This window comes from Dasypus novemcinctus, chromosome 7, assembly GCF_030445035.2.
Source record: "Dasypus novemcinctus isolate mDasNov1 chromosome 7, mDasNov1.1.hap2, whole genome shotgun sequence".
NCBI classification, from domain to species: domain Eukaryota; kingdom Metazoa; phylum Chordata; class Mammalia; order Cingulata; family Dasypodidae; genus Dasypus; species Dasypus novemcinctus.
In genome coordinates this window covers 78,281,320-78,300,958 of record NC_080679.1, presented here as the reverse complement: position 1 = coordinate 78,300,958, position 19,639 = coordinate 78,281,320, and the positions used below count along the sequence as shown (strand labels likewise).

The 19,639-nt window shown below is 36.3% G+C and overlaps 2 protein-coding genes across 7 annotated transcripts in view; one reads left to right on the top strand and one right to left on the bottom strand.

Moving 5' to 3' along the window:
* Positions 1-19,639, top strand: part of UBR3 (ubiquitin protein ligase E3 component n-recognin 3) — a 280,063-nt gene that overhangs the window by 229,401 nt on the left and 31,023 nt on the right. For all 6 annotated transcript variants that reach the window (XM_058300669.2, XM_058300664.2, XM_058300668.2 and 3 more), the window contains one exon: positions 6,001-6,101. In XM_058300669.2, the coding sequence (XP_058156652.1) occupies positions 6,001-6,101 (101 nt within the window). The remainder of the gene's footprint in view (positions 1-6,000; positions 6,102-19,639) is intronic.
* Positions 15,775-17,055, bottom strand: LOC139439357 (phosphoglycerate kinase 1-like). The gene is given in 3 exon segments (XM_071216504.1): positions 15,775-16,034; positions 16,037-16,088; positions 16,090-17,055. Coding segments are annotated over 3 exon segments (1,278 nt in total).

Here is a 19,639-nt window from a genome sequence, read left to right as displayed (position 1 = left end):
GTGTTTGTAAATAAATAAATGTACATATGTTTTCCATCCTTCCTTTTTAATCCAAAGAGTACAATGCTATAAAACTGCTCTTGTATTTTTCTCTTTTCATTTAAAAATAAATGCTGATAATTACTCTCTAGCAATAGGTAGATAGTGTGCAAATAAAGTATTGGAATGCCTAATTCTCTGAGTCTAAAAGGCTTTCAGCAAATAAAAAGTCTCTAAGCCGACTATTGATGAATTAAAAGTTTAAAGCGCAGAGATAGGTACTATACTTTCCAAAATATTGATTGTTGGGTTGTGCTATTTTCAAGATCTATGAGTTAATACATGTTAGCATACTATGCTAGCACACTGTGTAAATGCTAGCAATTAAAAAGTGCCTACTATGGTAGGCATTTTGTGTTTTGGATATATAACCTTGTTTAATCACTGCAAATTACTATATGCAATAGATACAACTATTATCCCAGTTATTAGAGATGAGGAACCTGAGGCTTGGAAAAGTTAATTAACATGTTCTTTAGTGTCACACAGCTAGCTGTTATTCTAGAGCTGGGATTTGAATCCAAATCTTTTATTTTAGAGCCTACATTCTTAACCATTATGTATGGTTTGTTCCCAGTACTAAGACACCTGAGGAATTTCCAGAAACCCTGGTTAATTTTTCTCTTCCATATTTGCTCTTATTTTTATGGTTCTTTAATTCATTAAATTGTTTTATTAGAGTTGATTATGTCATAGCCATAATATTTCATATCTGTTTATTAGATTTTTTAAAAATTGACGAATCTTTATAGTTTCTCACTGTTTGGATTTTTTTAGTAGGTACCAGTGATTGAGCCCAGGACCTCGTACATGGGAACAGGTGCTCAACCACTGAGCTACATCTGCTCCCCAATGAGAATTGGTTTTTAAATTTGTTTGTTTGCTTTTAAGAGGTACCAGGGATCCAACGTGGAACTCATGCATGGGAAGCAGACATTCAACCACCTGAACTACATCTGCTCCCCTATTTTTCACTTTTATACAAATGCTTTTCCACCCTAAAATTCTGTCCTTTGATACAGGTTTGTCATTATATTCCTTTTCTATAATCCTCATGAAAATTATTTCTTTTCTTCTTATTTCATTGTATTGATAACCACTTTGCTTTTTAAAAAAGAGTCCCATTTTAAAAAAGAAGCCCCAGATACTCCCCATTAGTCCCCCAAGAGCTAACAAGTAGGGCAACCAATCAGAACAGCAAACATCTGGGCTCCTCCCCAACCTTAGGAAAGGGAAGGCGTGAAGAATGGCTTAATAAAGGCAGTACCCCAACCCCAAATGCTCCTCTTTGCTTGGAGGAGCCTACACCCACATCTTGGGTGTTAATACCTTTCCTATTCTTTCCTTTTCTGTCATTTCTCAATAAACTCTTTTACTGGCCCAAAAAAAAAAAAAAAAAAGTGAGAAAATTAGTCCCATTTAATATAATCTCCCCATTCCCTCTTATCATCCATAGAGTTAGTAGTATACAGTTTTTATAATCTATATTTTTAAAACTCTCTAAAAAACTTTAGGAGATAGAAACAATTATGAATTTTTAAATACTTTAAAATATTGAGCATTTTAAAGGATAGTTATCATTATGATGGTATAAAACTCTGACGTCTGAATCTGTGATTTTCTTTTCTATGGGGGGTGTATCATTTCATTCATTCATTCAGATAATTTGCCTTTTGTGTGCCATGAAAATTCCATTCCCATGTCCTAAGTATGATTATTACTATCTTTCTAGCCAACAAGCTCTAGGCTATTGTTTTCATAAGTTTTTTTCTGTTGATAAAAGTTATATTTATCATCCAGTGTTTAGAGTAGGCAAAAATGTTTAGATGAAAATGAAATAATCTGTAATTACATATTAACTGCTGTTGACATTTTGAGTATTTCTCTGTGAATTTTCAAATGCTATTCAAATCATGTTATGTAAATTTTAGAACCTGTTCTTTTTCAATTAATATATCACAACCAGATTCCCACATTATTAGAAATTATTTAAACAATGTACCTTACTTGTTTCCTGTTGTTTATCATTTAAGTTATTTCTCCTCGCCACTCTACTATCAGATGATGTGTTGAGCAGTACTTGACATGTGAGATATAATTCTAGGACTATAGTTACTAGATAAAAGCATATGAATATTTTAAATGTTTAATCATTTATTTGATATTCACTCAAAGTCAGCCATTGACATGTGAAAAGTGTAATGCAGGATTGCTTTTCAGAGAAATTTTACCTAATATAATTATATTGACAGTGTAAGAATGTTTTTATTTCAGTCATAAATATTACCATTTTAAAAAATGATAGATAAAAATTGAGATCCCAAAGTAATAGAAATTTATTTGATTTCCAACAAAGTTAAGCATTTTCTTATTTATTAGCAATTATTGTACTCTTTTTGTGAATTGTCTCTTAGGGCCTCTGTCCATTTTCTCTGTTAGCACCTTATTTATTTTTTGAATGATTTGATTCTTTATGATTTAAAATGTTAGACCTTATTTTGTCACACTTGTTGAAACTTTTCCTCCAAGTTATGTTTGCCTTTTTAAAAAAAGATTTATTTATTTATTTGTTTCCCTCCCCTCCCCGCCCCCCGCCCCAGTTGTCTGTTCTCTGTGTCTATTTGCTGTGTGATTTTCTTTGTCCGTTTCTGTTGTTGTGAGCGGCATGGGAATTTGTGTTTCTTTTTGTTGCGTCATCTTGTTGTGTCAGCTCTCCGTGTGTGCAGCGCCATTCCTGGGCAGGCTGCACTTTTTTTGCGCAGGACAGCTCTCCTTGCAGGGTGTACTCCTTGCACGTGGGGCTCCCCTACGCAGGGGGACACCCCTGTGTGGCATGGCACTCTTTGTGTGCATCAGCACTGCGCGTGGCCAGCTCATCACACAGGTCAGGAGGCCCTGGATTTGAACCTTGGACTCCCATGTGATAGATGGACGCTCTATCTGTTGAGCCAAATCTGCTTCCCCCATAAGATCTTTTTGATGCAAAAAGTTCTCAAGACTATTTTATTTTTGTCAAGAATGCAGTAAAGTGGATCTTTGATTGGGCTGGCCTAATTGGATCCATTAAGGGCCTTGTTATTCTAAGTGAGAGTCTTCTAATCAGCTGTTAACAGCTGTAGCAGTTTGATAATCCAAAATACTTTTTATTCCAAGTAATGGACTGGTTTTATTTTTACCACTTTCTTTTCCTTCATCCATAGGCTGGTAGGGATTTTTTCAATAATATTATTATTTTTTTAAGATTTATATTATTTATTCTCCCCAGCCCCCATTCCCCCATTGTCTGCTCTCTGTGTCCAAATTCATTGTGTATTGTTTTGTGTCTGCTTGTATTTTCATTAGACGGCTCCAGGAATCGATCCTGGGACCTTTTGGAGTGGGAGAATGGCGATGACTCTCTTGGCACCACCTCAACTCCCTGTTCTGCTATGTCTTCTTATTTTCTCTCTTCCGTGTCTCTTGTTGCGTCATCTTGCTGTGCCAGCTCTCCACATTGGCTGGCACTGCTGTGCGGGGTGGCTTTCCCACGCGGGGTAGTCCTCCTGCATGGGGTGGCATTCTCATGTGGGCTGGCACTCCATGTGAGCCAGCTTGCTCTCACCTGGGCCTCGAATCCTGGACCTCCTATATGGTAGACAGGAGCCCAATTGGTTGAGCCACATCTGTTTCCCAATATTACTTTTCTCTTACTCTTTTTTCCCCCTTTTCTTTGGTCTGGTTCTATCCTTTTTGCTTATTTCTTTTTGAGTTATTTAGTTTATTCCATTAAGGAAACTATGATAAAACCACAGAAATACAGAAATGTGTTGGACCTGTGTGTCATATTCTTTAAAAATTTGTAATTGGCTATGAGGTCTCTTCCCTGTTCATTTTATGTCTGTCTCTTTATATTCTGGAATCTTAGCTGTCTACGTTTGTCTCTCTTACCAGCTATACATTTCTTCATCTGTCCATTTTTCTATTCATATTTCATTTATTCAACTTTTGAATTAACTGTTTCAATCTAGTCATTGGGAATATAATGGTGAGCAATACAGTTCCTGCAGAAGCCTTATCCAGAGCACTAACAATTTAGAGGATGGCTTGGAGAGATTGGACATTGGAGGAGGCTGAACAGTTAAGAAGCAGTGGCCATAGAGAGTTAAAAAAAAAAAGTGGAGATGGAGATATAATCAGTAGGACTTAGTGCTAATTAAATCTGGGGTTAGTGAATGAAGGTGGGTTTGGGATGCTTCTCAAGTTTCTAGCTTATTCGTTATACTTTATTTTGTGTGTATTATATCCGGACATATAAGAAATATAAGAAATAAGCCAATCAAAAATAAAACTATAGATAACAGAGCAGATTTGTGTTGACTGAGAGGGGCTGGGGGTAGAGTAGAGTAGAAAGAGTATGAATTCAGTGTCAGGCCAGTTGAGGTTGAGCTGCCTGTCAGATATCCAAGTGTAAATAATGGGTATTCAGATATGAAAGTCAAAAGAGCATCAGGGCTAGAGATATAGACTTAAAATTCAATGGGTAGTTGACAATTGAAGTCATGGGATAGGACATCTTTCAAAAAGAATCTTTAGTGTGAAAAGAATGAGAATTGAAACTTGGGGGAACAGCAATATCTCTAGATTGATTGGAGGAAGAAAACCTGTCAAAGAAAATAAAGCCAAGACCAGAGAGGCAGAAGAGTACCTGAGGGGTGATTCACAAAAGCTAAGAAAAGATTTTCCAGCAAGAGTGATCAACTATTTCCAAAGTCAAGGATCAGTATAAGGGAATTGAAAAATGTCCGTTAAATTTTGTAATTAGGAGATCATTGTTGACTGTGGAAAACCATTTCTATAGAGATTTGAGTAATACGTGAGGAAATAGCAAGGAATGTAGATTGGTGTTTTTTTTGTTTTTTATTTCTTGTTTTTAAAGAACCTTAAATTTGTGAAGGAGACAGATGAGAGTGCTTTGGGCCTGAGCGTTTTCTTTTCTTTTATTTTGATTCTGTTTATTTTATTAAATTCTGTTTATTTTATTAAATTCTGTTTATTTTATAAAATTGAAGAAACTTGAGAGACATGTAGTAGTTGGATTCATAGCATTAGACCTTGAGAGACAAGAAGTAGTATGATTCATATCATTAGCTGAGAGTTAGTCTAGAGAGGAAGACAAGTGTATTTGTGGAGAATAGAGACATTCAAAGACATATCTTTTTCTGGCAGTTATAAGTTTCATAGCAGCAGGAATTGGTTTACTCATCAGTGTGTCCAGTGCCTGGCATATATTAAGTATCAGTAAATATTTGTTGAATGAGCCTAATAGAAGAGTAGAGCACTTTTTGCTCATACTAAGTCTAGACTGAAGAGTGGCTTCAAAATTTAGCCAATTCGAAAAATTTAAGACTTATTTTTGTTCTTTCTTATCTTTTAGATAGTTTAAGTTGTTCTGTGGCTATTATTTTGAAACTGCAAATGTTGAAGATTTTATTTAACTTTTATGTTAGTCATCAAGTTGCAACAACTTTTTAGCTAGATATTGACCATTCCTTTTCAGTATAAACTTGATTCAATGTGTGGACTCTGCTATTTTTGATTTATAATATGATGGATTTCCTTTTTAATGCTGAAAAGTTTGTGATAGCAAGTTTTCTTTGTGATACTGACCCCATTTTTAGTGAAATGGATTCTCTCAAGTTCCATTTAATGCTTCATTTACTTTTTGTAATCTAAGAGATAAGACATTTCTAATTAAGTTAATGTGTCCCAGTTTTTTTTAGTAAGGCCTTACTAAATTTTCTTTGTTATTTTTTGTATTAGGAAGAAAACATAAGGCCCCTATCTTTTATCTTTTGTAACTTCTCAGTTGTTTATAAGAATTTTATTTCTGTTCCATAGAAATACATGTGAGATAGAAAATGAATTAAAGAGGAAAGTTATATACAATAGTGTTTAAAGTGATTATACTTTTTTTTCTTTTAGGCTGGGAAATGAAGAACAACCTGAGGTTCCAATTCTTTACCATGATGTTACATCCCTTTTGCTCATCCAGATCTTAATGATGCCACAACCCTTACACAAAGGTATGTTTTTATAATTCAGATTTTTAGGTTATGTAGTATATATAATGAATTCTCTAGAGGTTATAGGGACAAATATAGAATTCGGTCTAGATAGAGGTAAATACCATTATTGTTTTTTCTATTATCAATAAAGAGTAACCGTATATATTTTGTAGATAATGACAGTGAAAGGTTTTCTTGTTTATTTTTTGTCTTGTGAGTCTATCCTTTTCAGAGTTTTGCTCAATAATGTGGTAAAGACTTGGGGAAAATACCTTTGTTAAAAAAATGTAAGGAAAATTTGGAAAATAGAGCCAAAAATCAGCCTCCATTCTATCAATATGCATACATTATTTCTGTGTAGTAGTAATTATAGTTATTCAAAATTGGGTGTCCCATCATTTTTACTTAGTGTTACTGTCATAACACTATGATATTAGCAACATTACTAAATTAGTAATATTTTCATTTTTGCTTTCTAGTCTTCAGACTTTTTTTGAAGATTTAAAAAATATTCCATCAAATAATTAACCATTCTTCTATGTTTGAAAACTATGTTTGTGGGGTTTTTTTGGTTTTTGTTTTTTGCTAGTCTAAGTTAGACTAGAAAGAATATCTGTAGGTGTTCATTTAGTACATTCACAATGCTGTGCAACCATCACCACTGTCTAGTTCCAGAGCATTTCATCAACCCCAAAGGAAACCCCATATCCAATAAGCAGTCATTTCCCATTCCTCCCTTCCCCTAGGCCCTTTGCAATCACTCATCTACTTTATATCTCTATGAATTTGCCTGCTCTGTATATTTCTTATTGATGGGATTATACAATATGTGTCCTTTTTTTAGTGGGGGAGGGGGTCTGGCTTCTTACACTTAGTGTGTTTTCAAGGTTCATCCATGTTGTGGGATGTATCAGAACTTCATTCCTTTTTATGGCTGAGTAATATTCCATTACGGATCAACCACATTTTGTTTATCCATTTATCTGTTGATGGATAAATGGATTTGTCCATTTGGGTTATTGCCATCTTTTGGCTATTGCAAATAGTGCTTCTATGAACATTTGAGTACAAGTTTTTGTTTGAACTCCTGTTTTCAGTTCTTTTGGGTACATACCTAGGAGTGAAATTCCTGGGTCATATGGTATTCTGTAATTGACTTAGTGGGGAGCTACCAAACTGAAGATATTTCTGAATGTTACTTTTGTTGTGTTTGGTTATGGCTATGAATTTCATCAGTAATTTTTTTTTTTTTTTTATGTTTGCAGACTTTGAAATCCAAACCTGTCAAATACCCTCATTGAAATTAATCTCTTTGCATAATGTTTCAAATTCTTTAGGTTCTTTGTGTCACTTTCGTTAGTTTTCCTTAGTTTAGGGAAACAATTGCCTTGGAGTCATGATGGTTTAATCTTGACTTTTCTAATTATACTAGTAGTAATTACACTTTGAAATATAGGGATTTAAAAATATCTGTATTAGTTTGTTTTATAATGTCTTTAAAATATTTATTTTATTTAATATACATTATATAAGCATGGTTATTACATAAATATGGAAAGCTTAAGGAGAAGGAAACAATCTATAAAAGTAATTTTATTTCTATAATCAATAATCTAAAGGGAAAACAATTTCTGTTAAGACTAAAGGTCCAGGAAGCAGATGTGGCTCAACCAGTTGGGCTCCTATCTACCATATAGGAGGTCCAGGGTTTGATGCCTGGGGCCTCCTTGTGGGGGCAGGCTAGCCAGCATGGTGGGCTGGCTCACAGGGGTGCTGGCCCACGTGGGAATGCCACCTCGTGCAGAAGTGCCGGCCTATGTGGAGGGCTGGTACAGCAAGATGACACAACAGGAGACACAGAGGAGAGAAAATGAGAGGATGTTGCAGAACAGGGAATTGAAGTGACACAGGAGAGTAGTTGCCTCTTTCCCACTCCAGAGGGTCCCAGGATCAGTTCCTGGTGCTGTCTAATGGGAATGCAGGCAAACGCAGAGGAATGTGCAGCGGGTGAACACGGAGAGCAGACAGCAGTGGGAACGGGGGGAGAGGAGAAATAAATAAATCTTAAAAAAAAAAAAAGACTAGTGATCCTGTTATGGTAGTATCTGAGAGCTGTAGCTGGTGTGTCTTCCTTATCATTTGAGTGTATCTGTTGAATAACTGTTTGTGTTAGGTTTCAGCAGAAGGTAGAATTAATAATGCCAAAAGAGGATGTAAAATATTAAATAATTGAACCTAGTGAATTTAATTCAGTAGAAACAAATCCTGAAATTGTTTTCTAAATTATGAGTCAAGAAAATTGATCTGCTTAATTTACTAATAATGGTCGAAAGAGTAGAGTCAGGAAAATTTCTACATAAATATCTGTAAAATTCAGTTAATAACCATGTCTTCAAAGAATATCATTTAAAAAATATTGTTTGGTAGACAAATTTAATCAGCAAATGGTTATTTAATACTTAGCATGTGAAAGTCATCGTCTGGTATATGCCAGGTTGTTATGCTTTTTTGCCAGGTTTTGGCAGAACAAAGATGAATAAAACATGGACCTTGCTTTTGGGGAATCAAATACCTAAGTAGTTAGTAGTCATTAACATTACCTCTAGTTAGAATCTCTTTTAAAAACAGATTCATATTATTTCTTAAAATTTTATAATATTAATTTTGTGTACTATATACTGTTTTATAAAACTATCAAATATTGTATAATATCTTGTTCACTGTTACTGTAGTGATGCCTTTCTCTTCGAAATTAGGACCAGAAAAAAATGGCCGTTCTTTATTAAATTATATTTTTAGGTTTCTCACACATTGAGTAGTAGATGGAGACCTTTTCCTTAACTACTAGGAAGTTTAGAGCTTAATTATACTGTTACTTTCATTTTCTTTAGACAGTTTTTTTTGGGGGGGAGGGGAAGGTTGGGTAATTGTAGAGTGGAGGAGGTAGAGTTGTTAATATAAATTTTTTCTTTTTCCATCTCCTATTGACTTAAGGAACTTTGTCTTATGAGGATTAATAGTTGGTGGTTTTCATTACATCTGTGTTTTTATTTTAAGCTGTTTTTATTATAAGAGTATGTATTTGTGTATCTATTTAGTTACTGGTTATTATTAGAATAGAAAAGGAGGGGAAGAAAATATTAATGTTTATATGATCTAGAATGTTAGATGGTTCCCCTGAAAATAGGTGATCAGAAACCTACCTGATCTCTTTTCAAATTTTTAAATTTTTAGCACAGTTTTCAGGTTAAAAGATCTTTTAACATCAATTTTCTCTACAGATGCTCAAATTAAATATATTAAAGGCAAGTATTTGTCTTTGATCTCTATTAATGTTTTTATATCTTATTCATCGTAGTGCCCATCACATCCCTGACTTCCAAAGAATAAACTCAGAAATAACTTCTGATACATCACTTTCTTAAGATATAAATGTTTAGTTCTGTATGTCTAAGGAGAAGGAACTAAATCATTTAGGATCACTTTCAGCTATATATAACAGAGAAGAAATCCAAAATAACACAGTAGCTTAAGTAAGATAATTTATTTTTCTTTCATGTGAAAGTATACATACCAGGTCCTTCTATTTTAAGGTGTGGTTCTCATCTTCATGCTCCAAGGTGATTGCTAAAGTTCCAGCCATCACAAACTTGTTTAAGGCAGCAGGACGGAGAGTTGGATGAGGAAGTTCATCCTCTCTTTTAAGAAGCCCTCTTGGAGATGCCCACAAAACTTACACTTATATTTTTTTTGACCACGATTCTTCCTTCCTTTGAATTCACAGTGTTTAAAGCCTAAAATCATCTTTTTAATGTAGGTCACTTACTCAGGGTTGTATCATGTTTGCTGTTTTTCTCAACTCCTCCGTCATTGAGGAGCTCCACGATTCTGTTTTTGACCATACTGTATAGGATACAGATTCTTTAGGATTCTCCAGAGCATCTGGTATTAGTGATTATAGGTTTTCCTGTGCTTCCAGGATCCCATAGGCAGAGTCTGTAAAAGAAATAGAAAGGTACTTATTATTTCTTACTCACTTTAAGAAAGATAGTACCTCAATTTTACTTTCTTACAAACCCAGGCTAAATAACTTTTTAGAATATTCCAACCATATGTAACAGTAGAGAACAGAGTTTAATGAGTCCTCATGTACCATATGCCCACCAGTTATCAATTCATGGCCAATCTTATTTTTATTTATGCCCTAACCTATTCCCTTCCCCCTCCTGCCCTGAGTTATTTTGAGGTAAATTGCAGGCATCATTTAATTTTATCCATATAGTCATTATGTATCTTTAAAAGATAAGGATTCTTTCAGTAAACATAACCACAATATTTTAAAAATTGACAATTATGCCTTGATATCATTAAATATCCAGTGTCCAGATTTTCCTAGTTGATTGTTATAAATTATTTCTTACAGTTAGTTTGTTTGAGCTAGCATCCAAACATGGCATTTGGTTGTTTATGTCTCTTCAGTTTCTTTAACCTCTGTATTTCCCGTCCCTCATTTCTTTTTCCCTGTATATATATATTTTTTAAGATTTATTTATTTATTTAATTCCCTCCCCTCCCCCGGTTGTCTGTTCTCTGTCTATTTGCTGCATCTTCTTGTTTCTTTGTCCGCTTCTGTTGTCGTCAGCGGCACGGGAAATGTGGGCGGCGCCATTCCTGGGCAGGCTGCACTTTCTTTTGCGCTTGGCGGCTCCCCTTACGGGCGCACTCCTTGCGTGTGGGGCTCCCCTACGCAGGGGACACCCCTGCGTGGCAGGGCACTCCTTGCGCGCATCAGCACTGCTCATGGGCCAGCTCCACACGGGTCAAGGAGGCCTGGGGTTTGAACTGCGGACCTCCCATGTGGTAGACGGACGCCCTAACCACTGGGCCAAGTCCGTTTCCCTGTATATTTTATTTGTTGAAAAATATGAATTGTCTTTTAGAACTTCCCATAGTCTTTATTTTGCTGATTGCAATCCTTTATCTCATTTAATAACATGTTCTTCTATCCCTGTGTGTTTCATATAAACTGTCAGATCTAGACACATGGATTTAGTTTATTACTTTTTCTTTTTGCAAAAAATATTTTATGGATGGTGTTTCATTCTTTCATCAGGAGACATATAATTTTCCTTTTCAACTCTTTGTTTATCCAGTGTAGAACTGGTACAGAAAGGGCAGATTGAATGCTTGATTTCTTAATTTTTCAGAAAAAAAATTAGTGGTTTTATATTTTAGCATTCTCCAAAGGTGATTGAATATTTTGGTTTTTAACATTTTCATGAATTAGTGGATTTTAAAATATTCAATGTCTTTCAGTCCCACTGTATAATAATAACTACTCAAACTCTTCAGTTAAGCTTGCATCCTGTTGATATGACATGACCATGGTGAGTCTTGATAGCTTCGTCTGACCAAGGCTTTTGACTTCATTAGTGAGCTTCATGGAATCCATGAATTTCCTATAGTAGTATAGAAAAATTTTGTATGTGTATGTACTTGTGCATTTTTTTCCTGAGAAGTTTCTTACCTCTCACCAGATTTTCAATATGATCTTGACTCATAAAAAGTTAACTATACACAAAATCCCCTAGCCACAGACAAATAAAAGAAGTAGCTCCAGAATTAGAAATAGCAGTAAGGAAGTTGCTATTGGAGATTTAGAATCAGATGCAGATCGCAGTGGGATGTGAAATGAGAGGGAGTTGAGGAATCAGAGATGGTGACCAGAGAGGGCTGTGAGGGGTGGTGATGGAGGAGGGAATTGACTGCAGAAGGGGCACAAGGTAACTTTCTGGGGTAATGAAAATATTTGATTGTGGTACTGGTAACATTGCCTTTGTCAAAACTCATCAAATTGTACAGTTAAAAATAGGTACATTTTGTTGTATATAGATTATATATCAATAAAGTTCATTAAAATAAAAATAAGAGTCAAGGGGGGAGTGGAAGTTATAAGTGGATCCCCTTCAGAGGGAGTATCTTTTTGTTTTTAAGATGGGAGATTTCTGAGCATGTGTAAATGTTTGCCATACCCCCATTCTTCACTTAATAACTTGTGGCTGTCCTTTAGCTAAGTGTTGTTGTTTCCTGGAAGACTTTTTCTTTGATGTCCCTTCTTCCCTTTCCCATAACAATTTGTTCATTGTGCTGTTTTCACATTTGGTCATAATAGCAGGTACTTGAATATCTTCCTCTCTAGATTACCAGTTTCTCCAGGACTTAGCACCATCTTACGTGTATTGCTAGGTCCAATGTGGTATATAACTTTGGAATGAATGTGATAAAAATTCAGTGGTATTTTCTGGTCAGTTCTTATTTTCTATTTTGAAATTCAAGAAGGCTGTTACTTTTCTTTGAATCTTTATGCCTTATATTTTGATTACTTCTATATAATGTTCTTTGAAAATGTTGGCAGTATATTAACAACCAAACTTTGATTGCCTGAAGTTTACCGAAGAGAATAGTATTAAGTACCTTATTAGTTGTTACATGGACTTCGGATCTTTTTTCAGTTTCTATGCTGAGGCAAAGAAATTCCTATTAAACCGGGTTTTTCACTCATCAAAAATAAAATAGACTTGAACTGATCACACACACACACAAAAGCATGCCACAAATTTATTTTTCTTGCAGACTAAATTTTTTTAGTCTGTAAATAACTCCAGATCATAAAAAGGAAAACTTAGAAGATTTGATGTTTACTTGCAATATGTGCAGAGTGCTTCATAGAAGCAGTGGAATAATTTATTTTTATTAAAAATTTTGTGGTAATTTTTGGAAAAGAATAATATCTGATACCATTTTCAGATTATATCCTATTTACTGATATGATTTTTTTCCCTTAGAGAAACTTGAAGCAGTTTGTATTATTTTAAACTAAAACTGCTTATGGGAAAGGGACTTATGCAAGCTTATGAATCTTGTTTATCTTCTTGTTTATCATGCACTAAGCACAATACTTGAAGGCAAGCCAGCAAATAAATGAATGTTTGTTTAATGACTACATCTCTCCACGACATCATAAATTATTTGGATAAACCTTGCAAAACCTATCACAAATGCCCTTTCATAGTGTGAGTAATCCCTAAGTATACAGTTGTCTCAATTTTGGAAAATTCTCACCATGTTTTATGCCTTCCTCACTGAATAAAGTATGGTTTACTAAGATTTTGTTGATATCATTTCCATAGTCAAACATACCCTAATTAATGTCAATGCCCTTTGAACTATTTATTCTTTTTCTAGGAATTTGTCTTAGGGGAAAAAAACATCAGAAATATGGGCAAAGATTTATATGTGATATTCTTTTAAAATGTTTTAATTTCATGAGTTATATTAAAAAATTTTAAATGACAAAGTACATCTAAGTAACAGTATAAACACTTCATCTTCTGAAATATGTTTGATGAAGTAGATAGAAGCATCTATTTAATAGTTCAGTCCTCATAGCAGCTGAGAATAGGAAGTAAAGAATATAACTTGCATTTATAATTGTAAGGAAAAATCTACTTTTTAAAGGGCTAACATTTCTACCTTACCAGTATCTTGAACTTTGTGTCATCAATAGAAGTAAGCTTTTAGGACGAGCAGCCTTGAAAATACCATTTTACCCTCCTTTTTCCTTTAATGCAATATCACTATGAAAATTAAAATCTATGTCATTGTTTACAGTCTGATTGCTTCTAAGGCTTTTCAAGTAAGCGTTTGTTTTCCTTCTTTCACCCTCAGATAGTAGGTTTTGGTTTTTTTTAACACATTGAATGGAAATAGATGTCTAAATCTTTTCCTTCTTTTAAAATTTTGAGAATTGTGTTAGAAGGATTTTGTTCCCTACTGCAACTTTGGAAGATAGCAACCCGTTGACCAAAAATTGTCTTAGTTTCCTAGAGCTGCTGTAGTAAGTACCACAGACTGGGTGGCTTACTTAAAACAAGGGAAATTTGTTGTCTCAGTTCTGGAGGCTAGAAGTCTGAAATCCAAGTGTCAGCAGAACCATGCTCCTCTGAAACCTGTAGGAGAGAATCCTTCTTTGTCTGTTTGTAGCTTTTGGTATTCCTTTGCATGTGGCAACATTAATTCCAATCTCTGCCTTTTTTTCACCTGCCATTTTCCCTGTGGGTCTATGATTCCTTGTTTTTTCTAAGACCTGAAGAGACTTGATTTCATTCATGGCAATCATTCAATAAATAAATATTTGTTAAATGACTAGAGTGGATGTTTGACTTTAAGCTTAAGCTGTATCTTATAAAACTTCACATTTTAATATTTTTTAAATGTTGATAAGGCAAAGAGTGACTAAAAAAATTAGTACTTTGCTACTCTGAGAAGCTAACAGCAATGTTTGCAGTAGCTGTCATTTCTTTTAATGAATTACTAATGTAAGGAAAAAAACTTATGAAGTTCACAGTAAGAAGAAACTATGTGAATGATAATTTCCAGGTAAAATAAATGACTGCCTGCTTTTAAGATCTTTTTGTTTGTGCTTACAGGCAAATTGTATAATTTGCATCATTCTATTAAAACATTTAATTAAGTGATGGCACACTCTTTTCTCTTGAATTTGATATCACCATCCTCTCTTTGTTCTCCTATTACCTCTTTTTCTACTTATTTTCAGGGACCTTTTAAAATATATTTGAATATCTCTAATAGTATATTTTTATTAGAGAAGTTGTGAACTTAAAAAACAATCATGCAAATGTGTAGAATACCCATACAACACCCCTTCACCTACACATTTCATTGTCATGGAACATTTGTAACAGATAATAATATCAGACTGTTACCACCAATTACGGTCTATAGCGTACATTAGATATATTTTTCCATGTACCCTGTTATTAACACTACTTCTTTTACATTGATACAAGAATATTACAATATTGCTATTAACTATAGACCATAGGTTACATTAATTATATTTTTTCCATGCATCTTCATAGTCTTACCACCTTGTAATAGTGATGTACATTTGCTCTAGTTCATAGAACATTCTTGTATTTGTACTGTTAACCACAATTCTCATCCACCTCTGAGTTCACTGTTATTCGGTCCCTAGACTATTCTCTAGCTTTCAGTTGATATTTACATCCCTAGACTACCCCTTCAGCCACAATCCCGTTTATAAACCAGCTTTGTTAGTTATACTAAGCATAATGTGTTACTGTCAACTCTATTTCCGCACTGTTAACAGTCAAGCTAATTAACACTTTTACATACATTAAGCATCAGTACCCCTCATCAGTACTCCTCAGCCCTCATCCTATCTCCTAGTAACCTATACTCTAGTTGTTGTTTTTTTAATGGATACTTTTTTGTTTATTTATAGATCAATTTAGTACGCTCCCTACCTGCAACTAGAATTTCATCTTGTTTCTGTGCAGAGTAGTGAAATGGTGACAAAACTAAAGAATAAGCTACTTCAAAAAGAGAACTAGGCTAACACAACTCACTTTATTTTAGCAGGCAAAATATATACACACTCTAGAAAGCCACAGTGGTTTAGTCACTAAGAAATTCAAATTGGCTTTTGAAGAATATAGGCAAATCCAGGGTACATTAAATATGAGGTGCTGTACAGCTATTTAAGGGTTCCTGGCACTGCATTTCTTGGCCACTAGCTGAATCATGTGGAGGGAGATATAAGTTAATGCCAAGAGGCAAGGCAGAAAGCCCTAAGTTGTCTTAGGGGCTATGCACAGGAACCAAAAGGCAGGAAACACTGAACATTACTGACAAGTCCTACCCCAGGAAGGACTTTCCCTTCTAGGAGCTCTAGACTGACACCACCCCCAGTGCTGACATGGCTGACTTTATGCTCCGTGTTCCATTTGGCACAGCAAGTGTCAGTATTTCCACCACCTGTGATGGTTATGCAGCCCGTGGAAATGACTTTCACCACCTCATCCATGAGAACTTTGGTTCCTCGGGCAAAAGCTTCCCATTCATATATCCCACAGGACCATTCCACACAATCTGCTTAACCTTTATAACAGCCTCAGCATACACTTCTTGCTACTTTCAGGTCACAGTCCAAGCACAGCCAGCCAGCAGCTATGCCAGAGGCCATAGTTGGCTGGCCAGTCTTGGCATTCTCATTAAACTTGTCAGAAGTAACAAAGTCAACAGGCAAGGTAATCTTCATAACATTCTCCTCAACTTTGGACATTAAATCTTTGACAGTCTTGGCTCCCTCTTCATCAAACAGAGATGTGCCAATCTCCATGTTGTTGAGCACCTTGAGAAAGGTAAAAGCCATTTCACCACCAATAATCATCTCATTGACTTTGTCCAGCATATTACTGATCAGCTGATTCTTGTCTGCAACTTTAGTTCTGCCCAGGATAACCAGGAAGGGTCGCTCTGGACTCCCCAAGGCCTTAACAAAGTAATTCCGCTTCTTCATCAAGAAACCCCCAGCTTTCTGTGGCAGATTTACTCCCACCATGGAGCTGTAGGCTTGGTGAGCAGTGCCAAAAGCATTATTGACATAGACATCCCCTAGCTTGGAAGGTGAGGCCCAGAAGGCTTCTATTTGGGCTGGCTCAGCTTTAACCTTGTTGCCAGAAGCATCTTTTCCCTTCCCTTCTTCCTCCACATGAAAGTGGAGGTTCTCCAGCAGGATCACAGAACCAGCAGCTGGGTCAGCACAGGCTTTCTCCACTTCTGGGCCCACACAGTCCTTCAAGAACAGAACACCCTTGCCCAGCAGAGATCTGAGTTCTATAGCAACTGGCTCCCAGGAGCATTTGTCAGGCATGGGGACACCATCAGGCTGTCCCAAGTGGTTCATAAGAACACCTGACTTGGCTCTATTGTCCAAGCAGAATTTGATGCTTGGGACAGCAGCTTTGATTCTCTGGTTGGTTGTTATCTGGTGGTTCTTCATAGGAACATTGAAGTCCATTCTCATGATGATCTGCTTCCCCATCACATGCAGTTTGTCCAGAGTCAGCTTGTTGGAAAGAGACATCTTGATAATAAAGCAGTGGCGAGAGGCTCTGGGCTCAGACAATGACAAGGGTGGCATTGTATGCTCAGGACATGTGCAGAGTCTATACTCTAGGTTTTAACTCCATGTGTTTATTGTTCATGTATAGTTGATATTCGTGAGACCATGTGATACTTGTCTTCTTCTGTCTGGCTTATTTCACTCAACATAATGCCTTCAATGTTATCACATGTGTCCAAATTTCACTTTTTCTTACTGCAGCATAGTATTCCATTTTATGTATGTACCACATTTTGTTTATCCATTCATCAGTTGATGGGCACTTGGGTTGTTTCCATATTTTGTCAGTTGTGAATAATAATGCCACTATGAATATTGGTGTGCAAATGTCTGTTCATGTTACAGTTTTTAGTTCTTCTGGTATATTCCTAGTAGAGGGATTACCAGATCACATGGCTGTTCTATATGTAGCTTCTTGAGGAACTGCCAAACTGTCTTCCACAGAGGCTGCACCATTTTACATTTCCACCAATAGTAAAGGAGTGTTCCGATTTCTCTACATCTTCTCCAGCACTTACAGTTTTCTGTGTTTTTTGTTTGTTTTACTAATGACCTTTCTATGAGCTGTGAGATGATATCTCATTGTAGTTTTGATTTGCATTTCCCTAATAGCTAATGATATTGAACATTTTTTCATGTGCTTTTTTTCCATTTGTATTTCCTCTTTGAAGAAATGTTTTTAAGTCTTTTGCCCATTTTAAAATTGGGTTGCTTGTTCTTTTGTTGGTGAGTTGTATGGTCTATTTATATAGCATGGAATCATACCTTCATCAGATATGTGATTTCCAAATATTTTCTCCCATTGAGTGGGCTACCTTTTCACCTTCCTGACAAAGTCCTTTGAATTACAAAAGTGTTTAAATTTGAGGAGGTCCCATTTATCCTGTTTTCTTTCATTGCTTGTGCTTTTGGTGTAAGGTTAAAGAAAGAACCACCTACCACCAGATCTTGAAGATATATCCCTACATTTTCTTGAGGGGGATTTATGGTTCTAGCTTTTATATTTAGGTCTTTGATCCATTCTGAGTTAATTTTTGTATAAGGTGTGAGATAGGAATCCTCTTTCTTTCTTTTGGATATCCTGTTCTCCCAGCACCGTTTGTTGAATAGACTGTTCTGGCTCAGCTGGGTGGACTTAACAGCTTTGTCAAAAATCACTTGATCATGGATATGTGAGAGTCTGTTTCTGAACCATCTAATTTGGTTCCATTGGTCTTTGTGTCTGTCTTTATACTACCATGATATTTTACCACTGAAACTAGGTAATATGATTTAAAGTTCATAAGCGGGAGTCCTCCAACTTCTTTGTTCCTTTTTAAGATGTTTCTGGCTTTTCGGAGTCCCTCATCCTTCCAAATGAATTTGATAATTGTATTTTTTTTTTTTTAAGATTTATTTATTTATTTTTAATTCCCCCCCTCCCCTGGTTGTCTGTTCTCTGTGTCTATTTGCTGTGTCTTGTTTCTTTGTCCGTTTCTGTTGTCGTCAGCGGCACGGGAAGTGTGGGCAGCGCCATTCCTGGGCAGGCCGCACCTTCCTCCACGCTGGGTGGCTCTCCCTACGGGGCACACTCCTTGCGCGTGGGGCTCCCCCACGCAGGGGACACCCCTGCGTGGCAGGGCACTCCCTGCGCGCATCAGCATGGCCATGGGCCAGCTCCACACGGGTCAAGGAGGCCCGGGATTTGAACCACGGACCTCCCAGGTGGTAGACGGACGCCCTAACCACTGGGCCAAGTCCGCTTCCCTGATAATTGTATTTTCCATTTCTTTTAAAAAAAGGCTGCTGGAATTTTTATTGAGACTGCATTGAATCTATATACCAATTTGGGTAGGATTTACATCTTAACGATATTTAGTCTTCCAATCCATGAACATGGAATGTTCTTCCATTTATTTAGGTCTTTTGATTTATTTCAGCAATGCATTGTAGATTTCTGAATACAAACGCTTTACGTCTTTGCTTAAGTTTATTCTTAAATGTTTGATTCTGGGCGGCGGACTTGGCCCAGTGGTTAGGGTGTCCGTCTACCACATGGGAGGTCCGCGGTTCAAATCCCGGGCCTCCTTGGCCCTTGTGGAGCTGGCCCATGTGCAATGCTGATGCACGCAAGGAGTGCCATGCCACACAGGGGTGTCCCCCACTTAGGGGAGCCCCACATACAAGGAATGCGCCCCGTAAGGAGAGCCGCCCAGCGTGAAAGAAAGTGCAGCCTGCCCAGGAATGGTGCCGTACACCTGGAGAGCTGACACAACAAGATGACGCAACAAAAGAAGAAACACAGATTCCCGTGCTGCTGACAACAACAGAAGTAGACAAAGAAGAAGATGCAGCAAACAGAGACAGAGAACAGATAACCAGGGTGGGAGGGGAAGGGGAGAGAAATAAATAAATAAATAAATCTTTAAAAAAAAAATAAATGTTTGATTCTTTTAGTTTGATTTTTTTTTCCGACTTTTTCCTCAGATTTCTTATTACTAGTGTACAATAACACTATGGATTCTTGCTTATTAATCTTGTACCCTGCCATTCGGCTGAACATGTT